At 44.9% G+C, this 25,746-nt stretch overlaps 1 protein-coding gene across 6 annotated transcripts in view; it reads right to left on the reverse strand.

The window, feature by feature from the left end:
* The window catches only part of PIP5K1B (phosphatidylinositol-4-phosphate 5-kinase type 1 beta), a 351,464-nt gene that overhangs the window by 212,554 nt on the left and 113,164 nt on the right, over window positions 1-25,746 (reverse strand). For 4 of the 6 annotated variants that reach the window (XM_064361684.1, XM_064361686.1, XM_064361687.1 and 1 more), the window contains exons 2-4: window positions 19,145-19,229; window positions 13,603-13,667; window positions 4,999-5,067 (exon numbers count right to left, since the gene is read on the reverse strand). In XM_064361684.1, coding sequence (XP_064217754.1) covers window positions 4,999-5,067; window positions 13,603-13,667; window positions 19,145-19,169 — 159 coding nt within the window. In that variant the 5' untranslated portion in view covers window positions 19,170-19,229. The remainder of the gene's footprint in view (window positions 1-4,998; window positions 5,068-13,602; window positions 13,668-19,144; window positions 19,230-25,746) is intronic. The other 2 variants (XM_064361689.1, XM_064361688.1) reach the window with 1 other exon arrangement.

The following is a 25,746-nucleotide window of genomic DNA, read 5'->3' on the forward strand; positions in this document are numbered from 1 at the left end:
GCTCAACTAACACAAAAACCTTCCTGTGTCATCTCCCCAACCCTGTGCAACTTGCGCTCTGCCACTGGCTTTGCACAAGCCTTTCATTTGTCACGACCCTCTACAACAATGTCACAGCACATCACCGCCTGACAACCGCACTCCTAAGCATGGTGGCCATCAGCCACATGTGCTTATTTAAATTTAAATTTAACGAAAATTAAGATAAAAAGTACAGTTCCTCAGACACACTGGCCACATTTCAAACGCCCAGTAGCCACACATAGCTTGTGGCTACTGCATTGGTGCAAATTATAGAACATTTCCATCATTGCAGGACATTCCACTGGACAACAATAGCCTAGAACATAAAATCCAAATACCTCAAACCAGCACCCAAAGGCTAGCTGTCATTTACAACCAGCCTATACCTGCCTACTACTTCCCCTAGACACTGCCACTTAGTTTTGTCCAGGCCAGCCTCTCCTGTAACGCCAACAAATCATGCTCCTCCCTGATTTTGTGCTTGTCCTCACTGGACTCCCTGCCATCAAGACAAACAAGTAGGTAAATCAGAATGCACAGTCACTTAAAAAGTGGAATTTTCGGCCAGGCGCATTGGCTCATGCCTGTAATCCCTGCACTTTTGGAGGCCGAGACAGGTGGGCTGCCTGAGCTCAGGAGTTCAAGACTAGCCTGGGCAACATGGTGAAACCCTGTCTCTACTAAAATACCAAAAATTAGCCAGGCGTGGTGGTGTGCGCCTGTAGTTCCAGCTACTCGGGAGGCTGAGGCAGGAGAATCACTTGAACGTGGGAGGCAGAGGTTGCAGTGAGCTGAGATCACGCCACTGTACTCCAGCCTGGGTGACAGAGTAAGATTTCATTCAAAAAATAAATAAATAAATAAAAATAAAAAAATAACCCACTTATCTTGGCACTTAACACCAATTTGGGTCAAGATTTAATTTTTTCACGTGGGTCCATCTTTTGTCTCCCAAATAAATTGTAAGGTCAGGGGAGGCAGAGACAAGTTCTTACATTTCTTTTGCATCTTCCTTTTTCCTTCTCACTTTTTTATACCAAGACGGGGGTCAGAGGTTGTAAACTGACCACTGCCTAGGGGCCAGATAGAGTCCATAGGTGAATTGTTTTGTCCAGAGTATTTTTTAAAAACCTTTGAATTAGTTGCTGTCATTTAAAAATGGTAGGTTCACAACAAAAATTTTATCTCTGTTTTCTTAAAAAAAAAAATCAGAGTATCTGGCAACCCTGGGCAAGCATTCATGCATAGCTCTGTTGGCTGGAGCTGAGTGCCTGCTGCCCCTTTTAAGGAAGGAGTGGATTCTCCTGTTTACAATGCTTCCCTCGTTTTTTCACTACCTTCTTAGCTTAGTGGAAGGCACTCAATAAATTAACTGATAATGGAAATACTCCACTCTGTAAATATAGCCAGGCCGCTTCAAATGCCTGTCTTAATGGGCAACATGTTTGTTTTATGCAGCTAAAATCAAACTTCTTATTTTAGCCATTAGCAGAAGACATTATTAACCTCACGGACCAATGTTAGCTGTTCTTCCTGGGCTTGCCAAGAACTGAGAATGGATTAGGAAATGGTCAACTGCAAGACAAGAGACAGCCAGCCTCAATAATCACATGCAAATAGCTGAGACACAGAGTATAAAGTTGTCCCATGGAGTGTTCCCTAATAACGTGGAAATCATAGCACTCATGACGATGAATGTTGCTGGCAGCTGCCCAGTAAATCTGGGGCTGGATACAGAAAGCCTAAACCTACTGCTTCATTTTAACAATATTGGTCTCTTCCCTTTTGAACTTCTCATTATAGACTACTGTGTTCTAAAATTGTTTTCACGTCTTGCCTCTCCCACTCCACTGTAAGTTACTTATAAAGTTACTCCTGTGGCATGCTACTCCATGCATAGAGGATCAGGAGCCTTAACCTGGGATCCATGGACTGGCTTCAGTCAAGGCAAAAACACAATGGGTCATCGAAGCTCCTTATTAAATCGGTGCATACCTTATGGTCAGGGCTTTGGGACTGGAAGAATTTTAACTGAAGGTGTTTGTAAAGGGATAAGATGCATGGTGGCCTCAACAACACTCATGTAGTCTATTTGCTATCATTTACAGTTTTTGGTTGTTTGCATTTGCAAAGCACTGCTTTTATGCTTTCATTAAGGTCATGGGTGAAAATGTTAAGCTACCCAGGATTAAATCATGCATCATGCCGGTAGAGACTGAACAGGGAGCAAAACTGCCAGTTCTCAAAACCATTAGTCCAACCAGATACAAGCACAATAAACATTGTATTTAACCCACACTTATCTACCTTGTCTGAAAGGAGACTAGCAAATCTTTTAGATTGCTTTAAATCAAGATTCATTAAATTTAAACATACTCTTTATGAGTAATTTAATGACTCTCTGAAAGTAGGAAATGCAGTTAGTTTGACATAAACTACATCTTTTTTTTAATTGCATTTTAGGTTTTGGGGTACATGTGAAGAACATGCAAGATTGTTGCATAGGTACACACATGGCAGTGTGATTTGCTGCCTTCCTCCCCATCATGAACTACATCTTTATAAACTTCTCCAGGTTTGTAAAAGATAACGACTCATGATCTGGTTTCCAGAACGTACTCTTCCTCATTTTTGAAAATAGGAATAATATTTGCTTATGTCCTGTTTTCTGGCAATTTTCCCATTTTCAAATTTATTCAAAGTTCACATTCAGAGGTTTCCCCATTCTAGCTTTAAGTTCTTTCATCCGGACCTAGAGATAAACACATTTGCAATAGCTCACATGCCTCTTATTATTACCCCTCCTAACTCTGAGATAAATACATTTGCAACAGCTAACTCTTAAGTCCACTATTAACACCTTCTCCAGTTTGAAGATCAGAGAATTAAACTGAATAATTCAGCTGAGCTTTTACCTGTCAATAAAACGACACTTTCTCTAAGTGATTCCTTCTTTTTGCTACGCCTATCAATACCATATTTATTGAAGGCTGAAGTTCTAAGTGCTGTGCTGGTCTTCCTGGTGCTTTTTAAGAGAGGCTATGTACCTCCTCTTCCATTTCTTATACCTTTTAAAACCAGAAATCATTAAAAAGATCCTGATATTATTACACATAAAAAGATTGTTCATTAAAAAAAAATGTGGTCCCCTTAGGTTTCCTGTGTCTTTCCTTATTTCTCAGATTTATCTGCTACCATAGAGTTTGATTTTTAGTTTTTACAACCTAAAAAACATTGCCAAGTTAAATATCCTACTAGAGGCATTAATCATAAAATTACTTATACTAATTATTGAAAACCTGGTCCACTAAATAAATTCTTGGGTATACTTAACAGATCCAAGATGTCATGGTCACATTTTTTTCTGTAACTTTCACAGCCACAAAGGATCTGCTGTGAGTCAGCTCAGTCAAGAATTTCAGTGGATCTTGATACTGATTGAGAATATTGCCTGAAACTGATCTGAAGTAGTAACAGGCTAGCAATTTAATTATCTCTATGTTGGACTCATGCTTGAATGAATGTACACAGAATCTTGGGTAAATGAGACGGAATTTGGTTTTTCACCTGTGTCTAAAAATAAATAATAGCGTATTGTTGCCTTTGGCCAGATGTACAGATTTTATAAAATATACCACGACACTTCTGAGCTCTTGAATCTTTACCCAACTCTCTTCCAAGCACACCATCACTTTGGATGACAACCTTCTGATTTATATTTCAAGGTTTGGCTGAGTGGGAAAAATCAGATAAAAAAGATGTACCAGGAAAAAGGGCATACTCTCCCACATGAAAATGGAACAGAAAATACATCATGCTAGTTCCATGACCTGAATAAGTGGTCAGAGCACATAACTCATGTACTTTATGACTAAATGTCTTACAGGCTACCCATCAAAGTATAAAAGGAAAAGGGAAAAATTAAGAAATAACAAACCTTCGATACACAAACCTCCTACTCTTAAGAGGGCAAAAGAGCAAGAACATTGAAAAGCTATAATGTATAGTCAATTTATAATCAGGAGTAGAAGTAATGTGTTTGAACATTAGCTTGGTAGCTGGGAGCCAAGAATTTATCAAAGTCAAATAGTGGTCAGTTAAGATACACCAGGAAGTCTGCAAAAAGAGTTTTATGAAATGGGCTGAAGACGAAATCTTAGCAGCTTAGAAAAGGTGGAGAAGAGGAGCATCTCACATTTTAAAAATTCTTAAATAGAAAGATAGGAAATGTTTCAAATGTTGGTGGAAAGTGGTGAGTCATTAAAGGGTTTATATATTATACACAGAGCCTTGCATGCCCTCAGGAGCCGCCTTCTTAGGAATAAGAAAGGTCTGCCAACAACTATCTTCACTCAATATTCTATACTATGGTAACTGTGAAGTGACCCCCAGAGATATTCAGGCCCTAATCCTCAGGACCTGTGACTATGTCACCTTATAAGGCAAAAATGAATTCAAGTTGCAGAGGAAATTAACATTGCTAATCAGCTGACCTTTTAGATAAAGAATATTCATTCTTAATATTTTTCCATGTTGCTGTGAGCCTAGCAGGCCTCAGTGCAACCACATAGGCCCTTTAAAGTATCAGAGTGATACAGTCTGGGAAAGAATCCACTGGCCATTGCTGGCTTTGAAGATGGCAGAGAGCCATGACACGGGCATGCAGGGAGCCTCTAGAAGCCGGAAAAGACAAGGAAGTGGACTCCTCCCTGGAGCATCCAGGAAGGAATGCAGCTCTGCAGATATGTGGATCGCAGCCCAGGGAAACCCATGTCAGTCTTCTGACCTACTGAACTATAAGATAATGCATGCATGTCGTTTAAGTCACTAAATTTGCAGTAATTATTTATAGCAGCAACTGGAAACTAAGTAACTTAAAACTGTTTTGGAGAAAGGTCTTTGATCATATTCACATTCCAGCCAGCAAAACAGTGTTTCTCTTTCTGTGTTGAAGAAAATAAAATGCACACTCACCTTTTTATAGGTTTTTTCTTCATTTTGTTTTCCGGGTGCTGCCTCTCCATTTTCAGCAGCGGACGACATCTAAAGAGAAACACACTGCCGTTTGAACTTGAATGCTACTCTGAAATAAAATATGTGAATAACATTGCCAACCAAAGGATCTATTTTAGTTACGTATGTTTTCGTTATTGCTATTGCTGTTGCTTCTAAGAAAGGAAGAAAGAAAAATTTCAGAACACTAAAAAAGATATCTGCATTCCTCAATCTTTCAAAACTAAATCTAAAACATTTTCATAATATACTTTATTCCATATGCTCTATGAAAGCAAGCAGATGTGTATAAGTTTCTTTCTACAAAGTCTTTTTTTTTTTTTTCTTAGAGACAGGGTTTTACTCCGTCACCCAGGCTGGAATTGGAATGAGTGGTGTGATCAGGGCTCACTGCAGCCTCAAACTCTTAGGCTCAAGTAATCCTCCCACCTCAGCCTCTTGAGTAACTGAGATTATAGGCATGAGTCACCATGCCCAGGCTACACAGCCTTTTTTTTTTTTTTTGAGACAGAGTCTGTGTCACCCAGTCTGTAACACAGTGGCACAATCTTGGCTCACTGCAACCTCTATCTCCTGGGTTCAAATGATTCTTCTGCCTCAGCCTCTGGAGTAGCTGGGATTACAGGCATGTGCCACCATGCCCAGATAATTCTTGTTTTTTAGTAGAGACAGGGTTTCACCATGTTGGTCAGGCTGGTCTTGAACTCCTGACCTCATGATACGCCCACCTCAGCCTCCCAAAGTGCTGGGATTACAGGCGTGAGCTACCTTGCCTGGCCTTACATAGCCTTTTAAAAAATTTTCTTCTGATTATAAATGCTCACTTGTAAAAATATCTGGGATGTACCAAAAAATGAGTCAGAACAAAAAAATTACTCAATTCTACTACCCTTGGGCAACTTTACTATTCACATTTTGTCCATATATTTCTACCTTTTATTCTGTGCATTTTCATATGTAAAAACTTGTAATATTATCTTACCCAGTATTCTTCACTGAACATTTATGTAATAAACATTTCCCATTTGATTACAAAAATATCATTGTAAGAATAATTTTTTCTAGTTGCAAGATACACCACTGTGTGAACACCACTGTGTGTTAATCCTTTAGTCAACGCTAATATTGAAGGATAGTTGAGGCAGTTCAAAGAGTTTTACTCCTGCAAATAGTACAATAATTATTTTATGCTTATATCTTTATCTAACTTCAATGTTTTCTTGGACTAGATTCGTGGAATTGCTAGGGCATAATAGGATATTAAAAAATGTCAAGCTTTTACTACGTATTGGTAACTTTATTTCCAGAAGAATATACTCATTCACACTGCTATCAGCAGGGAGTGGATGCTTGTTTCATTACACATTTAGTAATGATTGTTATCACCTTAAACAGCTTTGCTAATCTGACAGGTAAAGGAAATCGTCTCCTGGTTTTAATTTGCATCTGTGAAAATTACCAGTGAAGGTTAACATTGTTTTCACATCATTTTTAGTTCTTTGTATTTCTTCCTTTGAGTTTTCCATTGTTTTGTCAATTTATCTATGGAGGTCTTAATGTTTCCATTATTAATTTTTCCCTATTATGGTTATTAATATTAGTGGTTTGCTTATTGATTTTTATGTTTTAAGGTTATTAATTTCTTACCAAGTACATTATTAATATTATTCTGTGTTACTGTGTGCCTTTTGTTTTGTTTTGTTTTTGAGATAGGGTCTTGCTCTGTCACTCAGGCTGGAGTACAGTGGTGCAATTACGGCTTACTACAGCCTCAACCTCCCAGGCTCAGACAGTCCTCCCACCTCAGCTTCCCAAGTAGCTGGGACTAAAAGCGTACATCACCATGCCTGTCTAATTTTTGTAATTATTTTGGTAGAGAGAGGGTTTTGCCAAGTTGCCCAGGTTGGTCTCGAACTCCTGAGCTCAAGCAAACCTCCCACCTTGGCCTCCCCAAGTGTTGGGATTATAGGCGTGAGCCACTGTGCCCAGTCTACTTACTGTGTGCCTTTTAACTTGTTTCAAAATTATGATATAGAGAAGTTCTACATTTTTACACACTTAAAACTACTGCATATCTTTGTGACTCTTTCTAATGCCTTAAGACAAAATATGTGTTTTCATTGGGAGATCTGATATTCAAATGTGTTTCTCTCTCTTCCTAATAAGATTTTCACATGTAACCTATAATTCATCTGAATTTTTAAAGCCAGTTATGTTACTTCTGTGGTAAACAAGGATAACTTCATAATCAGGAAACCACGATATTTAAGGGTCTTACCTTAAATTGCATGAAGAACGTTTAATACATCAAGGAAGGGTAAAACTTCTGACTTTCTTTTAAGCCTTTGAAGCATGTTTTAAATTCTGGGCTTTTAATAAACACAGCATAAGCTAAACCCAGGAATTCATCAAACGTTTCTCTGCTTTGGAACCAAGTGACTGAGTTTACCCACATAGCCATGAGCTTGATATGACTAATAACCATCCAGGAAAATAAATGCAAGTATCACAGCAGGCAGAAGAAAAGGAATCATAAAAATTAAAGCAGAAATCAACGAACTGAAAACAGGAAAGCAATAGAAAAAAATCAAAAGCTTATTTTTTTGACAAGGTCAATGAAATGGATAAATCTCTACCCAGGTTAACCAAGGGGAAAAAAAAAAAGAGAGAGAAAATGTAGATTGCCAATATCAGAAATGAAACAGACGTCATCACTACTAATTCCGTGGACATTAAAAGTCTAATAAAGTAATACCATGAATAGCTCTGCAGATTTGAAAACTGAAGATGAAATGGGCCAATTCCACAAACTACCCAAGGAGAAATTAAAAACCTGAATAACGCAGATGTCCCACTGTGGGGCATAGATCCAAAAGAAAGGGCATCAGTGTACAGAAGAGATGCCCGCAGTCCTGTGGTGGCCACGGCACGTTCTACAGTGGCTAAGGTTTGGAAGCAACCTACGTGTCCATCAATAGATGAACGGTTAAAGAAAATGCGCTACGTGTCCACAGTGGAGTACTATTCAGCCATAAGAAAGAATGAGGTCCAGTCATTTGCAGTAACACACACGGAACCCGAGGTCACTCTGTTAAGTGAAATAAGTCAGGACCAGAAAGACCAACATCTTGTGCTCTCACTTATCTGTGAGATCTAAAAATCAAAATAATTTAACTCAAAAACGCAGAGAGTAGAAGAATGTTTACCAGAGACTGAGAAGGGGTATGGGTGGCTGGGAGGGACATGGGTGGTGGGGGAGGTTAATCAGTACCAAGTACATAGAAGGAACGACTAAAACCTAGTACTTGATACCACAATACAGTGACTATAGTCAATGATAACTTGATTTTATATTTTAAAATAACAAAGAATGTAATCAGATTGTGTGTCACTCAAAAGATGGGTGCCTGAGGAGATGGCCGCCCCATTCTCCAGTAAGTGTGTAGATGGATGTCTGAGGAGACAGCCGCCCCATTCTCCAGGACGTGTGTAGACGGATGCCTGAGGAGACGGCCGCCCCATTCTCCAGTAAGTGTGTAGATGGATGTCTGAGGAGACGGCCGCCCCATTCTCCAGGACGTGTGTAGATGGATGCCTGAGGAGACGGCCGCCCCATTTTCCAGGACGTGTGTAGACGGATGCCTGAGGAGACGGCCGCCCCATTCTCCAGTAAGTGTGTAGATGGATGTCTGAGGAGACGGCCGTCCCATTCTCCAGGATGTGTGTAGATGGATGTCTGAGGAGACGGCCGCCCCATTCTCCAGTAAGTGTGTAGATGGGTGCCTGAGATCTCGGCTGCCCCATTCTCCAGGATGTGTGTAGATGGATGCCTGAGGAGACGGCCGTCCCATTCTCCAGTAAGTGTGTAGATGGATGCCTGAGGAGACGGCCGTCCCATTCTCCAGGACGTGTGTAGATGGGTGCCTGAGGAGACGGCTGCCCCATTCTCCAGGAGGTGTGTAGACGGATGCCTGAGGAGACGGCTGTCCCATTCTCCAGGACGTGGGTAGACGGATGCCTGAGGAGACGGCCGCCCCATTCTCCAGGATGTGTGTAGATGGGTGTCTGAGGAGACGGCCGCCCCATTCTCCAGGACGTGGGTAGACGGATGCCTGAGGAGACGGCCGCCCCATTCTCCAGTAAGTGTGTAGATGGATGCCTGAGGAGACGGCTGCCCCATTCTCCAGGATGTGGGTAGATGGATGTCTGAGGAGACGGCCGCCCCATTCTCCAGGACGTGGGTAGACGGATGCCTGAGGAGACGGCCGTCCCATTCTCCAGTAAGTGTGTAGATGGATGCCTGAGGAGACGGCCGCCCCATTCTCCAGGAGGTGTGTAGATGGGTGTCTGAGGAGACGGCCGCCCCATTCTCCAGGACGTGTGTAGATGGGTGCCTGAGGAGACGGCCGTCCCATTCTCCAGGAGGTGTGTAGATGGGTGTCTGAGGAGACGGCCGCCCCATTCTCCAGGAGGTGTGTAGATGGATGCCTGAGGAGACGGCCGCCCCATTCTCCAGGAGGTGTGTAGATGGGTGCCTGAGGAGACGGCCGCCCCATTCTCCAGGACGTGTGTAGACGGATGCCTGAGGAGACGGCCGTCCCATTCTCCAGGACGTGTGTAGATGGGTGCCTGAGGAGACGGCCGTCCCATTCTCCAGGACGTGTGTAGACAGATGCCTGAGGAGACGGCCGCCCCATTCTCCAGGACGTGTGTAGATGGGTGCCTGAGGAGACGGCCGCCCCATTCTCCAGGAGGTGTGTAGATGGGTGCCTGAGGAGACGGCCGCCCCATTCTCCAGGACGTGGGTAGACGGGTGCCTGAGGAGACGGCCGCCCCATTCTCCAGGATGTGGGTAGATGGATGTCTGAGGAGACGGCCGCCCCATTCTCCAGGATGTGTGTAGATGGATGCCTGAGGAGACGGCCGCCCCATTCTCCAGGACGTGTGTAGATGGATGTCTGAGGAGACGGCCGCCCCATTCTCCAGGATGTGTGTATTTTGCGTTGGCCATCTCGTCTCATGTACCTCAAAAGTATACACTGCTATCAACTACTAGGTACCAACAAATGCTTTTTAAAATAACTTTAAAGTTTTTCAAAGCCTAAATAGGTCTATATCTATTAAGGAAACTTAAACAATATTTTGTTATCTTCAAAAAAAGAAAGCGTCAGGCCCAGGTGGCTTCACTGGTGAACTCTACCAACTATGTGAGGAATAAATGCCAATTCTCCACAGTCTGTCTTTATATGCAATAACTTGGATGGAACTGGACGTCATTATGTTAAGTGATTTGATTTTTCTTCTGAAAAACAGAAGCAGAAGAAATGCTTCCTAACTCATTCTAAGAGGTCAGAATTACCCTAATACCAAAACAGATAAAGACCTTCCAAGAAAAGAAACTTGAAACTACAAACCAATAACTCTTACGAATGCAGATGTGAAATAATCAAAAAATATTATCAAATCAAATCTAACAACGTGTAACCACAGTTACACAGCAGGACCAAGTGGGACTTATTCGAGGTATGATTTCCACATTGGAAAATCAATCTAAGATGTATGTATTAGTTTGCCCTCACACTGCTAATAAAGACATACCCAAGACTGGGTAATTTATAAAGGAAAGAGATTTAATGGACTCAGAGTGCCACATGGCTGGGGAGCCCTGACAATTGTGGCGGAAGAGCAAGGGACATCTTACATGGTGGCATGCAAGAGAGAATGAGAAAAAAACCATCAGATCTCGTGAGACTTATTCACTACTACCAGAACAGTACGGGGTAAACTGTCCCCATGATTCAAGTATCTCCCACCAGGTCCCTCCCACAACACGTGGAAATTATGGGAGCTACAATTCAGATGAGATTTGGGTGGGGACACAGCCACACCATGTCAATGTGTAAATGGATGAACGGATGAATCTATCTCCTGGAACTAATAAGCGAGCACAGCAAGATTGCGAGATACAAGGTCGATCATGAAAGTCAACTGGCCTGAAAAACTTAGGTCCGCACAAAAGCCGGCATGCAAATGTTTATAGCGGCTTTGTCCATAATTACCAAAACCTAGAAGTAACCAAGATGTCCCGGGTGAGTGGATACGCAAATTCTGGGACATCCATCCATACAATGGGACAGGATTCACTGACAAAAGGAAGGAAGCTATGAAGACACCGAAAGCCAAGCATGAACCTTAGATGAACGTTGCTAAGTGAGAGAAGTCGGTCGGGAAAGACTGCAGCGCTGTGGGTTCCAGCGGCGTGACACTCTACAAAAGGCGGAGTCCAGCACAGTAAAAAGATCAGTGTCGTCCAATGCTCCAGGTGAGAGGAGAGGCTGGACCCGTGGAGACAGCGGGCCGTGAAGCGAATGTAACCACTGTGCGTCTGTCAAAACCCGTGGAACTTTACAGCGAGAGTGAGCCTTGATGTGCGCAAATGTGAAAGCTCAGTTAAGAGGCTGTGTGTGGGATGGAAGGCAGGCGTGTGTGGCGAGGCCTCTAGCTGGTTACGGACGGAGGGAGGGGCCGGGGGAAGGGGTGACCTGGGAACCCTCACACGCGATGAAGTCCGTGAGACCGAAAGCAAACGGAGCCACACAGGAGCCCCAAACCCTGGTAGATGGGGGCTTGGCCATGGGGTACAGGTGGCCATCCCGACACCGCTGCCCCTGCACGCTGGAACTCAGCGATGAGGTCAGTGGACGGCGGGTGGTAGACGGGGGCTTGGCCGTGGGGTACAGGTGACCATCCCCACACCACTGTCCCTGCAGCTGGAGCTCAGCGATGAGGTCAGTGGACGGCAGGTGGTAGACGGGGGCTTGGCCGTGGGGTACGGGTGACCATCCCCACACCGCTGCCCCTGGACGCTGGAGCTCAGCGATGAGGTCAATGGACGGCGGGTGGTGGGGCAGGTTCCTCCCCGCTGGGCGGGAGCTACGGACATGCGGGGCGGGGGCTGCGGCGACCCACACGGCCGAGGGGCAGAGTCCAGACAGCGGCCCCTGCCTGCCGCGTCCCTCTCATGCGGGCCTGTGGCCGCTAACTTTATGCGTCAGTTCCCCTGGCCGCGGGGTGCCGGACTGAACGTTATTTCTGGGGGTGTCTGTGGGTGTTCCTGGGTGAGGCCAGCGTTTGAGTCAGCGGGCTCTGTAAAGCAGGCCGCCCTCCCCGGGGTGGGTGGCGTCACCCAAACAGCGCAGAAGGCAGGAAGGCCACTCTCTCCCCGCGGCGCTGCTTGAGCTGGGACACTCGCCTCACCTTCTCTGGCCTGGCACTGAGATTAACGCCACCAACCACCCCCGCCGGCTCTCAGGCCTTCAGACTCAGACCGCCCTGCACCAGCGATCCCCTGGGGCCCGGGTGGGACCTCTCGGCCTCCGCGGTCACCTGCACCCAGGCTTCACAGCAATCTCATACCGAGTGTGTGTGAGTGTCACTCTGCCTCTGTTTCTCTGATGGTCCCTGTCACACGGATGGTCACACACAGAAACGCGTTACACACGAGCTTATGCCCGGGCTCTGCACACGCGGACGTTTCCCCGCTCTGCCGGCCGCCAGGGCCTGGGATCCACCGCAGCCGGGCAGCAGGCAGCCCGGGGCCAGTCTCGGCGTCTGACGGGCCCCTCCAGCAAAAGGCCCGGGCTCCGTGGAGAAGTGGCTGATGTGGGGCTGAGGCAGGGCACGTGCAGGGTGAGCCTGGAGCTGCTTCTCATCCCGGAAAACAAGGCTGTGCTCAAAACCAAAGGGACGGGGCACGGGCCGACTGGAAGGCAGGACTACGTGAGCCGCAGAACGGGGAGGACCGGACGCCAGCCGCGATCCGACAAGGGCGCCCGAGCAGATGAGTGTCCACGCAGAACGATTCGGAAGGATTCGCGCAGACGCTCTGCCCCCAAGGAGGGCACCGCCACTCCCCGCCCCACCCCGTGTGGTCTCTGCACCGCGACTTCCCTCCAAAGAGTGCGGGCTGGACGTGGAGGGGCAGGCGGTGACATGGCCTGGGAGAAAGCCGACGGCGTGACCTCAGCTGGGGACCCAGGGCGGCGTCGACCGGGACAGCTGCGCTGAGAGCACGCGCCCTGGGTGGGCGTATGGCCGGTGGCGCTCTGCTCTGCCCCTGTGCTCTTCCTCCAAAAACCCGTAACTCCAGTCTCATCATGAGAAAAACGGCAGACAAATCCCAATAGAGGGAGGGTCCGCAAGACAATCCTGACCCGTTCTCCCCAAAAACTGCCAAGGTCATCAAAACGAAGAGAAGTCTGAGAAACTGTGGCTGCCTAGAGGCCCGGGGAGGAGCCGCGCCCACCACGTGGAAGGGCGTGTCCCGGGCGGTCCGGGCGGGGAAAGGCCTGGAGGCAAAATCTCAGGAAATCTGAGTCGTGTATCCCTGGTGGTTCCTTAAATGGATCAAATGTGCCAGGCGCTGGGAGGCGCTCATGATGGGGCTTCGGCTATGCGGCATTTTTCTGTACAATCTTCGCAATTTCTCTGTGAATCTAAAACCATTCTAAAAAATAAAGCCTGCTTTTTAAAAAAGGCATGCATTTTACTGCATGGAAATTATACCTCGATAAAGTTGTTGTAAATGGTTTTTTTGAATGTGGTATCCTGTTCTTCGGAGCCTTCACCTCCTGAAATAGAAAGATAATAAAGAAAAACCATGCTCCTGCAATCAGGGGCTGTGAATATCACTACCAAGGAAGGAGCCGGGACAGGGAAGTGAAGTTTGTGGAGCTGCCGCGCCGGAATCCGGGAGCAGCCTCTCTGAAGCCTGTGCTCTCTACCCCGTGAGGCCTCAGTGTCTGCACCCACGGAGGGAGAAAGGGTCCCCGTGTAATTACAAAAGGGGACTCGGCCCAGAGCTGGGACGGCAGCAGCCCTGGAGTCCAGCAGAACCCGCGTTGGGGCATCATAAAGGCATTCATTTTATTGGAGAAGCATTGAGATTAAGCTTCCCAGCACCCAACCGCGGTCACGGACCGTGAGCTGGGCAATCATCATTCCCATTTTTACCAGGTTTCTAGGAAAACGGGCCCCGTGGCCAAGCAGGGACTGAGGCCATGTTGCGAGAGGAGCATGCGGCCCCCAGCCCAGCCTCCAAAACACACTGCACGTTGAGCATAATGGGTTTTAGGGAATTTATTTTGCCAATTTTAGAACCCACCGTAAAGAAGAAACATGGGAGGATTTTATGGGGTATACTGTGTATCTTTGATACTCGTATTTTTTCTCGAAATGCTGAGAATATCAATTACATTTATGGCTTTGTGAGGAGATGTTCCAGCCTCTCAGATGGCAAAGTGCGTCTTTGCAGAAAGTAAGCAGTGGTGGGCGCCACCCCCAGCGCAGGGGCTGTGGGGCCGGATGGTGATTGAGGAACGGGCTCCAGATGAACCCACGTCTACGGCCTGGGGGAAGTGGCATGTGGGCGTGCGGGGGTGTGTGCACGTGTGTGGACGTGCACGTGTGTGGGTGTGCGGGTGTGTGTGCACGTGTGTGGGTGTGCACGTGCGTGGGTGTGCACATGTGTGGGTGTGCACGTGTGTCTGCACGTGGGTGTGCACGTGTGTGTGTGCGGGCGTGTGTGCACGTGTGTGGGGGGTGCACGTGCGGGAGTGTGTGCACGTGTGTGGGTGTGCATGTGTGTGGGTGTGCGCCTATGTGGTGTGCGCGTGTGGTATGCACGTGCGTGAGTGTGAGCGTGCGTGGGCGTGCACGTGTGTGCGTGTGCACGTGTGTGGGTGTGCGCGTCCACTGTTGCTTTATCAGTTCCTCACAGAGGAGGTCCGGGGGAGGGACCCTTGGAAATGGAGCACAGCCACCAGCACCCAGCAAGGGACAGAGTGTGGCTCTCCTCCAGGAGCTGGCTCCAGGCCACAGCCTGACCACCAGCCACTGAACAAGGCCCTACAGCTGCTGAGAACTCGGACGTGGGCTCTGGTGCCCCCCATCCTCCAGATGGGTTCACTAAGACCCAAAGAGCAGTGGCCTTTCTGGGCCGTGCGCGTGTGAATGTCAGGGGGAGAGCCTGCAATCTCTATGTGGACATGCACGCATGCACACACACGCACACACTCACCCATAACCATATCCACACACACACTCAGGCACAGATTTGCACACACACACTGAAACACACAGGTGGGTCTCGCTCCTCGTGCTAAAGTACCCCTGGGAACAAGCTGCCCTGGCCCCTGCCCACCGCTGGGAGGGAGGCCGGGACCCCGGAGAGCAGGCCCTTCCCCGCAGGCCAGGGCGGAGCCCCGGGGTGACCCGTGAGGGGCCCCACTGCTGCACTGCTTAACGTTATTTGCGGTTCCGACGTGCACGTTTGTTTAAAATCTGCTGCAGAACTCATCCTCTCTACCACTTACGCAGCCATTATCGGCCATCGCAAAAGTGCCGAAGAGAGAGTCATAAACGGCAGTGATTTACGAGGCAGCGGAACACGGGGACGAACGAGAGAAAATTAAATCCTTCACCCGTGCGGTCATTTACCGACTCAGCTCGCGCGCAGGCCACGCGGGTGGATGGCGGTCTAGGGCGCGTGCAACTTCTGTCTTGTGCCGGGCCTGGCATCGTCCCACCAGACGCCGCTCTCCCTCCGCCCCAGGGTCACCCTCCTCCCCGCTGGCCGGGGGTGGGACCAGCCTAGACCCGGCCTCACAGCCTCCGTGTCCTGGCGCACCCCCAGTGTGCTGTGCGATCTTTGTGACATCCCTCCCCTCTCTGGGCTTCAGTTTGCCCCTCTGAACCGAAGAGGGACATGCACAGATGGACTCCAGGGGCTGTGCTGGTCAAGGGCAAGGTAGAGGCACCCACTCCCCGCCCGCCCTGCGGCGCCCTCCCTCGCTGCTCCACGCCCCGGCCTGGCCTGCGGGTGGCCCAGGGTCTTCCCTGCCTGGTTGTCCTGCCATGTCCTCCCCCAGCAACCCCCTGCTGGTCTGCAGTCCTCTGTGATGCCGGACGTGACCCCACTCTGCGCCAGAGAAGAGCTGGGGCTGTCCCAGCCCCCGCCCCACCCTTCCCTGTACCGGGACCTTCCATCCCCCACCGTCCTCCCCACCCTGTCCTGAGGATACCCAAGCCGCCCCCTCTGCTGTAGAAAGGCTACCTGTTCCGGGCAGGACACATTGACCTCGCAGAGCCTTTCAGGAAGAGGCTGGACCAGAGGCTCAGAGCTCCAGTTTCCCCCGGCCTGGGCTGGAGCGCCCGAGAGGAGGGGAAGGGCAACAGGAGTGCTCTGCGCGGCCAGGCCGCTCCGAGGGCACTGGATCCGGACCAGGCCGTGGGAGCCCTGATGAGCTGGCAGGCACTGCCTGTCGGATGAGAAGGGCAGACGCCTGTGGGGTTCCAGGGCCTATGCGGGCTTCAGAGAGACAGTCTGGCCAGGGGAGAAGCCCAAGGAATGATCCCTGGAGTGGAGTGGAGAGGCTCCGGACCCTAGGGTGGGAGGGGAGGTGGGAGGAGGGGAGAGGCTCCGGACCCTAGGGTGGGAGGGGAGGTGGGGGGAGGGGAGAGGCTCCGGACCCTAGGGTGGGAGGGGAGGTGGGGGGAGGGGAGAGGCTCCGGACCCGAGGGTGGGAGGGGATATGGGTCCCCCGGAACAGGCCCCACAAGTGCCCTCACTCCCCACCTCTCCAGCCGCACCGGGAAGCCAGATGTTCTGAACCCAGGTGGGCGCCCCGGACCCCAGAAGCCTCGCCTCTGCCTCCTGGTCCCTGCCCTCCCACACCCCCCTGTGTCGGCCCAGATTTGGCAGTCAGATCCCTGAGGGCCCGAGCCCAGGAAAGTGGCCTTTTCATCTTAGGGAAAACCAGGAGCTTCCTGGGAGCAGAGGCCAGCAGGCAGCGGCCCGTGTGTTCCAGCTATGTGGTTTCTGCTTCCTCACCAGATCTAGTACTGCCCACCTATTAAGCCACCCTCTTACATAATTTTGCAATTCTATTTGTGTCTACTTAATCAGTCCATATTAGAATAGAATCTTCAAGGACAGATGTTTCACAAACTTGTTTTTCATGTTGTATCTGCTTAAATTGACTTAAAGAATAATTCATTTTTCTAGTCTCTTCATAATATTTTGGTGAGTTTTGAATAAAAATTCCAGAAGAATTAAAATGCTTTATATATAAGGCTCAGGGTAAAATACAGGCCTTCAACTGTTTAACAGAGCCAACAGAATGAAGACCTCCCTAACTTAGAATGCCATTCCAGTAATTTCACTTTTAAGACTTCGTAGCCTTTAAAACCAAAAAACTACAAGAGTAACTCTGAAGGATGCTTTAAAAAACCACCTTAATGAAAGGTTAACTAGTGGGCATGAATGAAGGGCAGAGGATGAGATGGTCTTAAATTATTTTTTATTACTTTGTGAATTACCTCTGACTTGACAGTAGGGAAGAGGAGCAAAAAAACAGGTAAACTTCTGTTTTTTCTAAAACAATCCCTGGGCTGGGCACAGTGGCTCACACCTGTAATCCCAGCACTTTGGGAGGCCAAGGCGGGTGAATCACAAGGTCAAGAGTTCAAGACCAGCCTGACCAACACAGAGAAACCCCGTCTCTACTGAAAATACAAAAGCGTGGTGGCACACACTTGTAGTCCCAGCTACTTGGGAGGCTGAGGCAGGAGAATCACTTGAACTCGGGAGGTAGAGTTGCAGTGAGCCAAGATTCTGCCACTGCATTCCAACCTGGGCAACAGAGCAAGACTCCGTTTCAAAAAAAAAAAAAAAAATCCTTTTAAGCAGCACAAAAGATGTAATAATGACAAATGAAAGCCATGAACTATCATCTGAATTCAAGGGTGGTTTGGTTGGTTGTTTTTCCTGTAGAGTGATATTTAAAGGTCACATGAACCTATTAACCAGGGACACTGAAGTCAGAGAGGTCATGTGGCAGGAACAAATAAGATGCCTGGGGATGTACTGGGAAACTGCAAAGGGCTGTTACAATGGTCAAAGTGATGACTACTGTTTCTTTCTAGACTTGTTATGCTTCTGCACCACATCATCTGTAGCTAACCTAATGAAGCCAAGGCAAGTTCGAATTAAAAACATTGTTTTAAAAAACATTATATAATCACGCTGGGCATGGTAGCTTACACCTGTGATCACAGCACTTTGAGAAGCTGGGATGGGATGATCGCTCGAGGCCAGTAGTATGAGACCAGACTGGGAAAAACAGTGAGACCCCATCTGTATAAAAAATTAAAAATTAGCCAGGTACAATTCTTGCACCTGTAGTCCTAGCTATACAGGAGGCTGAGGCAGAAGGATTGCTTGAGCCCAGGAGTTTGAGGCTGCGGTGAGCCATGATCACACCACTGCAATCCAGCCTGGGCAGCAGAGGAAGACTCTGTCTCAAAAAGAAAAACAAAAGCAAATACTATGTCATTTTAGATAAGGGACTTGAGTATATTTTAGTATCCACAGGTCCTGGAATCAATCGTCTGCAGATACCAATGGCTGACTACATCGAGTTTCCTTCTGAGGTGATACAGATGTTTTGGAACTGCATGGAGGTCATGGCTGCGTAACATTATCAATGTACTAAATTGTACTAAAATGAACACTGAATTGTTCGTTTAAAAATGGCTAATTTTACGTTATATGAATTTCACCTGGGAGACACAGTAAGACCTCGTCTCTAAAAATGCTTTTTGAAGTTATAATCATACGTATTTTCCATGTACACATAAAAGGAAGGAGGAAAGGCATTCTCAGAAGTTCGGGTGATTATCTACAGATGGGGTTATGAGTGCTTTAGGTTTTCCTTTTTATACTTTGCTAGATTCTCCAAGTATTCTACAGTGAGCACTGCTACACTTAAAAATGAGGAAAATACTATTTAAAAATTTAACCACACATAGTAATTAGTAAGACCATATCTTGTTTTGTTTTGTTTTTTAACACTTCTGGCACACCAAAATTCATAAAATTTCTTGTTGCTGTTTGCTTGTTATTTGTTTCAAATTTGTTGTCAAAGTTAAAGGTTATGACCTAGATACATGTTTTAGAATATTTGTAAATAAATTTATAGTAAACAAGGTAAGGGCTCTATACTGATTTGATCAGAATTAATTAAAAATAGAGACTATATTTCCTTACCTTTGTAAATGAAATGGCAAGTCATCTGTTGTTGGTAGTGATGGGTGGCCTACTCATTGTTGAGACTGTTTTCTTTCCCAGGTTTCTGTTAAAATAGAAATTTCTGGTCATTATTTATTCATATTCCTACCACATCTCCCAAAAACGATCAGAAGTAGCTATAGGGATACATACAATATAAGCAGTTAAAATTAAAACAAAGGAAGGAATGTGGGTGAGGGAAAATAAATGTGGGGAACAAGATGATTCCATCAGCAAGGGCTATGCATAGAACATAAGCCACAGGGCCTGGTATGGGTGTGAAATAAACTATACAGTCTATAACTTGACTCTGAGATTCCTGGTTGCCAGAGGAAAGAAAAATATGATCAGTTACCAGATGCACAATGAGCAAAAGATAAAAGCTGAAATGAACCACAGATATCTGGAGATTCAAGCTGGAGTGGAAATTTCTCCCATGGACCTTCATAGAGGAGACACCATGTGACATGTGGACAATTTTTCAATATTAGCCCTACGATAAATCACCTGTGATTTCCATAAGGATTGATTAGATGACACAACTTCAAAGAACAGTTCAAAAAAACCTCTTGTGTTATAATTATGTTTTATATAGAAGAGATACTAGCTAATTGTAATCAATTTAAAAATGTAGAGAGGAATAAAGTAAAGTGTATTAGGCTGAGCTTGGTGGCTCCTGCCTGTAGTCCTAGCACTTTGGGAGGCCAAGGTAGGAGGGTTGCTTGAGGCTAGGAATTCAAGACCAGCCTGGGCAACATAGTGAGACTCTTGTCTCTTAAAAAAAAAAAAGAATTAGGTCTTACTCTTATCTCCCCAACCCCGAGATAGCCAATATCAACAGTCTGTCTGTCGTACAGCCTTTAAAAATCTTCCGTATACTTTTTCACACACATATTTATTTCTGCAACTTGCTCTTATCAATATATTTAGTTTTTCATATCTATATATCTACCTCATTTAAAAATAACTGCATATATTCACAAGACAGACATAACCATTGTTTAACCAATCACTCCTCTGTGGATGAACATTCAGACTGTTTTCCAGATTTAGCTATCTTAACCAGAGCAGGAATAAACAGCCTTATTCAAACATCTTTAATGTTCTAGTACTTTTATTTTTGTGGGAAAGAATCCTAAAAGTGGAATAACTGTGGGGCCAAACATGATAAGCATGTTAACTATCTGAATGACTATTGCTACATTTCTTTCCGTGCAAAAGTTGAAGCACTCAGCCCAACCGTGCATGAGAGTGCCTGCTTATTGACACACTGATCAGCAGTGGCTTTCACCATCTTTAAAAGTGTTTGCTCACCTGACGGGCATCTCAGTGGTTTTAATTCGCCTTCTCTCACTGCTAATGGGGCTGATACTTTTCACAGGTTTATTGGTGATTTACAATTCCAGTTCACACCTTTTAACTATTTTTATACCGGGCTGTTTTATCTTTCTTTTATAATCAATTTGTGAGACCTCTTCATATATTAAACATTAGCTCTGTCCTAGAGGTTGGAAGTATTATTATTCTTTTGGCGTGTCTTGTCATTATAGACATTTTAAATTTTTACACAATCAAATGTGCCAATTATTCCTTTATGGACTATAAATTTCCTATCTTGCAATTCTTCCTCTTAATACATTTATGGGTCCATCTTAATATTAGATCTTACTTCAAATGGAATCTAATCCAAATGGAATGTTGCCCCAGATGGACACGTAATTGCCCTAAATCATTTACTTTATAATCTTTTTCATACTGGAAAGACAAGCCACCTTTAGCGTACATTAAGTTTTCCTATATACACTGATTTAGTAACTGCATCTACTCTGTTCCAAACAGTGACTTGTAGATTCCTAAGCTAATGTCATATTGTCTTACATGCAGTCACATGATAGTATGCTTTGATGCCTGCTGGCACAACTTCCCCACACTGACTGTTTTTCCTTCAAGTTTGGAAATTTTCTCACATTTATATTTTTATGTAGCCTTTAAAAATATGTTGATTGGGCCAGGCGTGGTGGCTTATGCCTGTAACCCCAGCACTTTGGGAGGCTGAGGCAGGCAAATCACCTGAGGTCAGGAGTTTGAGAACAGCCTGGCCAACATGGTGAAACCCTGTCTCTACAAAAAATACAAAAACTAGCTGTGTGTGGTGGCAGGTGCCTGTAATCCCAGCTATTCTGGAGGCTGAGGCCGGAGAATCGCTTGAACCCGGGAGACAAAGGTTATACTGAGCCAAGACTGGGCCATTGCAATCCAGCCTGGGCAACAAAAGTGAAACTCTGTCTCAAAAAAAAAAAAAAAAAAAAAAAATCATGTTGATCTGACAACACTTTTACCTTCCAAGTTGGGATTCGCACTGGGATTATATATAGTAATTTTAGAAGAATTTTTATCTTTAGGACCGTAAGTTTTCTCATTTGAAAAGACAGTATAGCGCTATACTTCTTCACATGTTGGTTTATGTCCTTTACTACAATCTTTTTTTTTTTTAATTTGTCTTACACCTTACTAAATTCACTCCTGGATATTTTCATTTATCACTCTTTTAAATAGAGTGAAATATAAATCATTATATTTCTAGAAATATAAAAATATACAATTTAAAAATTCTTATATTTCTAGAATAAATCTTTGATTTCTTAACCTTTTAAAAAGCATATTTTCATGAGTGATATTGAACAACTGTTATGGCCATCTTTATCAGGTTTTGGTATGAAGGAATTTATACTTTTCATAAAATTGGAAGGCTTTCTTTATATGCACTCAAGTTTTTTCTGTTTATTATTCATCTCTTGGGATTTATAACCTTTTTTTTTTTTTTGAGATGGAGTTTCGCTGGAGTGCAATGGCACGATCTTGGCTCACCGCAACCTCCGCCTCCTGGGTTCAGGCAATTCTCCTGCCTCAGCCTCCTGAGTAGCCGGGATTACAAGCATGCGCCACCATGCCCAGCTAATTTTTTTTGTATTAGTAGGGACGGGGTTTCACAATGTTGACCAGGATGGTCTCGATCTCTTGACCTCGTGATCCACCTGCCTCAGCCTCCCAAAGTGCTGGGATTACAGGCTTGAGCCACTGCGCCTGGCCCCTATAACCTTTTTTTGAATCAAATTTTTGGTAATTTATAACTTATTAGAAAAACATTAATTTCCTCTAGATTTCAAAATTTATTGCCATAAACCTGAACATAACATTGTCTTATTGAATTATTTTAATCCTTTTGGGATCTGGGTAATTTTTTTCTTCATTCCTAATGTTGCACGTGCATACGTACACTCTTTACATTGTATATATATATATTGTCATTAGATTCTCTCTTTTAATTGTTTTGTGGCCAACTAATTTTAGCTTTTGCCATTAATATCTTTCTTTTGTTTTTTAAAAACATTTCTTAGATAATATTTAGTTTATCATTCTTATTTTTTAATAATACCAAAAGCATTTAGGCTATAAAGTATTCCTAAATGCATTAGCGATTTCTTCTTAAGTTTGGTTGTGAAATGTTCTCTTTACTTCCAGAGAATTTGTCATTTTATATCTTATTTTCAATTTGATCTAGGAATCATCTATAGGAAGGCTTCTTAATTTTAAGTATTTACATTTTACTTATTATTTCACTGTCAATTTTTTTTTGTTCTATCACAGTGGGATAGAAAAGGGGATGAGTAAAATACCTTTCCCCTAAAATTCAGTTAGTTTTTTCCTGTGGCCATAGAAATAGATTTTTGTAAATGGTCTATAGACACGAGAGAATAATGCAGATTCTGTGTTTATAGGGTATAAACACTAAATACGAATACCAACCAGTATCATTATTTGTCTACTTTGTCAAATTAGGAAAGAGTTATTATTATTATTATTTTTTGAGACAGGGTCTGGCTCTGTTGCTCAGGCTGGAGTGAAGTGGTGTGACTGCAGCTCACTGCAACCTCCACCACCCTGGCTCAAGCAATCCTCCCACCTCAGCCCCCTGAGTAGCTAGGATTCCAGGTGCATGCCACCACACCTGACTAATTTTTAAAAGTTTTTTTGTAGAGATGGGTCTCACATTATGTTGCCCAGGCTTGTCTCAAACTCTTGAGCTCAAGCGATCTACCTGCCTCGACCTACCAAAGTGCTGGGATTACAGGTATGGCCACCATGCCCGACCAAATTATGAAATAATTATATCAAAATTCCCTAATTATAGTTTTGTCGTGTTCTCCTGGATGTCTACTTCTTTTTTTGCCTTACACATTTCAGAACTATATTGGTCAGGAAATAAAAACAATGCCTATAATAACATTTTGTTTACTATTAATTACATTTATTGTTACTGTACTTATTTTTACTCATTATTTCTCTGCTGGTTTGCTCAGTTATCTAATTTTAAATCATTAAAAATATGTTTTTTCAATTAAAAAAGCAAAATGACTATACACTATCTTCACTGCCCAGACATTTTTCCCTTGGCCTGCTGTGTAGACATGGAGATGAGCTACCCAGATCGCCCTTTAAGGAGGGAAGACAGCCTTACTGCATGCCTCCGCAGGCATCCACTCTAGCCTAGGTCACGGCCTTCCTGGGGCAGCCACCTCTAGTGACTGGGTGGCACGGTGGCACTCTTCCTTCAGCTCCCCACCAAGGTGGCCCAGGCTGTGTGTGTTCTGCATGGGACTTTGGTTTTGTGCTTCCTCACTCACCTTTTTACAGGGTTTATCAGTTTCCTAGGGCTTCCCCAACAAAGTACGACAGACTGGGTGGCTTCAAATGACAGAGATTTATTTTCCCACAGTTCTGGAGGCCAGACGTCCAAAATAAAGGTACCAGCAGGGCCAGGCTCCCTCTGAGACTCGACAGAATTCTTCCTTGCTTCTTTTTAGCTTCTGGTGGAGCCATCTATCTTGGTGTCCCTCGGCTTGCTGCTAAGACTCTGTCACCATATAGTGCTTCTCTCCATGTATCTCCCTCTTCGTGTGGCATTTTCCTTTTCTTATAAGAACACCGGTTACACTGGGTTAGAGCTCACCCTCATGAACTCATCTTAACTTGATTGTATTTGCAAAGACCCTATTTCCAAATAAGGTCACATGCACAGGTACTGAAAACTAGGACTTCAACATATCTTTCTGGGGAACACAATACACAGGTGTTAATTCCTAATAAGTATCTTGTAACCAAAACTGTGTCCCAGTGCTTGCTTTCAGAGAACCCAATCCATGACATTTCATTTCTTTCTTGTCCACAGGGAGAGACACTTGGAATATTTTTACTCTTTCATTGCCTGCTCCAAACTGTGAAATATCTCCTCATAGTCAATATATGTATCTTCTGCTCCAAGAAATCTTAATGAACAATTTAGACTTCATAGTCACATGATCATTTATTTAGACTTGGCTGTAAGTTTTGCAATGTTCATTGGTCATCACTCTTTCTTTGGCTCTTCATCTCCTACATTGACACCTATGTCCTGATTCGATTCTCAGAAGTGGGATGTAGATACCCCACTCTGAGTAACTCCACGTCCAGAAATGTCTTCCTTTTGTCCTTATGTAGGAATAGATCTCTTGGCCAGCACTGGATTCTTGGCGCACAGGTCTTTTGTTCCATCTCTCTATAAATACGGTATTGCTGACTGCTTACTTCTCAGTTTGTGGATGAGTAATTTCATGTTAGTCTGATGCTCCCTGCATTGGGAGCATACTAGCTTTCTCTGTCTGGAAACCTCTTAGGGTTTTCTCTTATAACACTGTTCAAGATTCCATAATGATTGATGTGCCTTTTTTCATTCATCTTTCCCAGTAAAGAGAAACTGACAAGAAGTAAATACATCGAGATCCAAATAGGCAGCTATGTGATGACCTGGCTTAAACCACAAATAGAACTTATTATCTCAACAAGGAATGAACAGGCTGCATATCTTTCAGGCAGTCCTCCATGAATATTATTTCTCATAACCAGCCATTTGATAAGAATTGGACAGTAGAGGACTCAAAAGTTGTAGTCTCTGGCAAGAGCCTGATGCAGAAATTCCAATGGTCAAGTAACGACATACTCACAAGGTTCAGGTCTCCTTAGAAAATGTTGCTATGTGATCTGACACAAGAGTTCCAGTTAAAACTTATTTTAAATAATTATTTCTGATACGAAAGAGAGCTAACCTATGGTGTCATGTGATTCTATTGTTGAGACACCAGCCCAGCGAGCAATAATACATGCCCAGGCAGTGACTTGGTTTTTTTTGACTATGTAGTTACTTATCTATTATTTCTGGTATTTAGTATCTGGATTCTGTGATCTTAAGGAATAAAGAATTTATGCTATTTCATAGCTTTCTACAGTTCTATGTTTTCACTCAATTTGAGAGAAGGAAAGATAATTTATTGAGCAACTACGATGTGTGAAATGGTGCCACATATGTGATCTCGTTTAATCGTGCAAATAATCTCTTGGCACTCCCCAATTTAACAGGTGCTATTTTGACACTTACAACGACTGTCCTTTAAAGTCCACAGGATGCAGTCATTTTAATTTTGCTGAGCTGGTCTCGCTTGCTGTGAGGCTGGTTTGTAAAAGAGAAGCCCTTAGTTGGTGAATGA

Source organism: Aotus nancymaae, unplaced genomic scaffold (assembly GCF_030222135.1).
Source record: "Aotus nancymaae isolate 86718 unplaced genomic scaffold, 86718_ANA_hifiasm-v0.15.2.pri h1tg000041l, whole genome shotgun sequence".
Lineage (NCBI taxonomy): Eukaryota > Metazoa > Chordata > Mammalia > Primates > Aotidae > Aotus > Aotus nancymaae.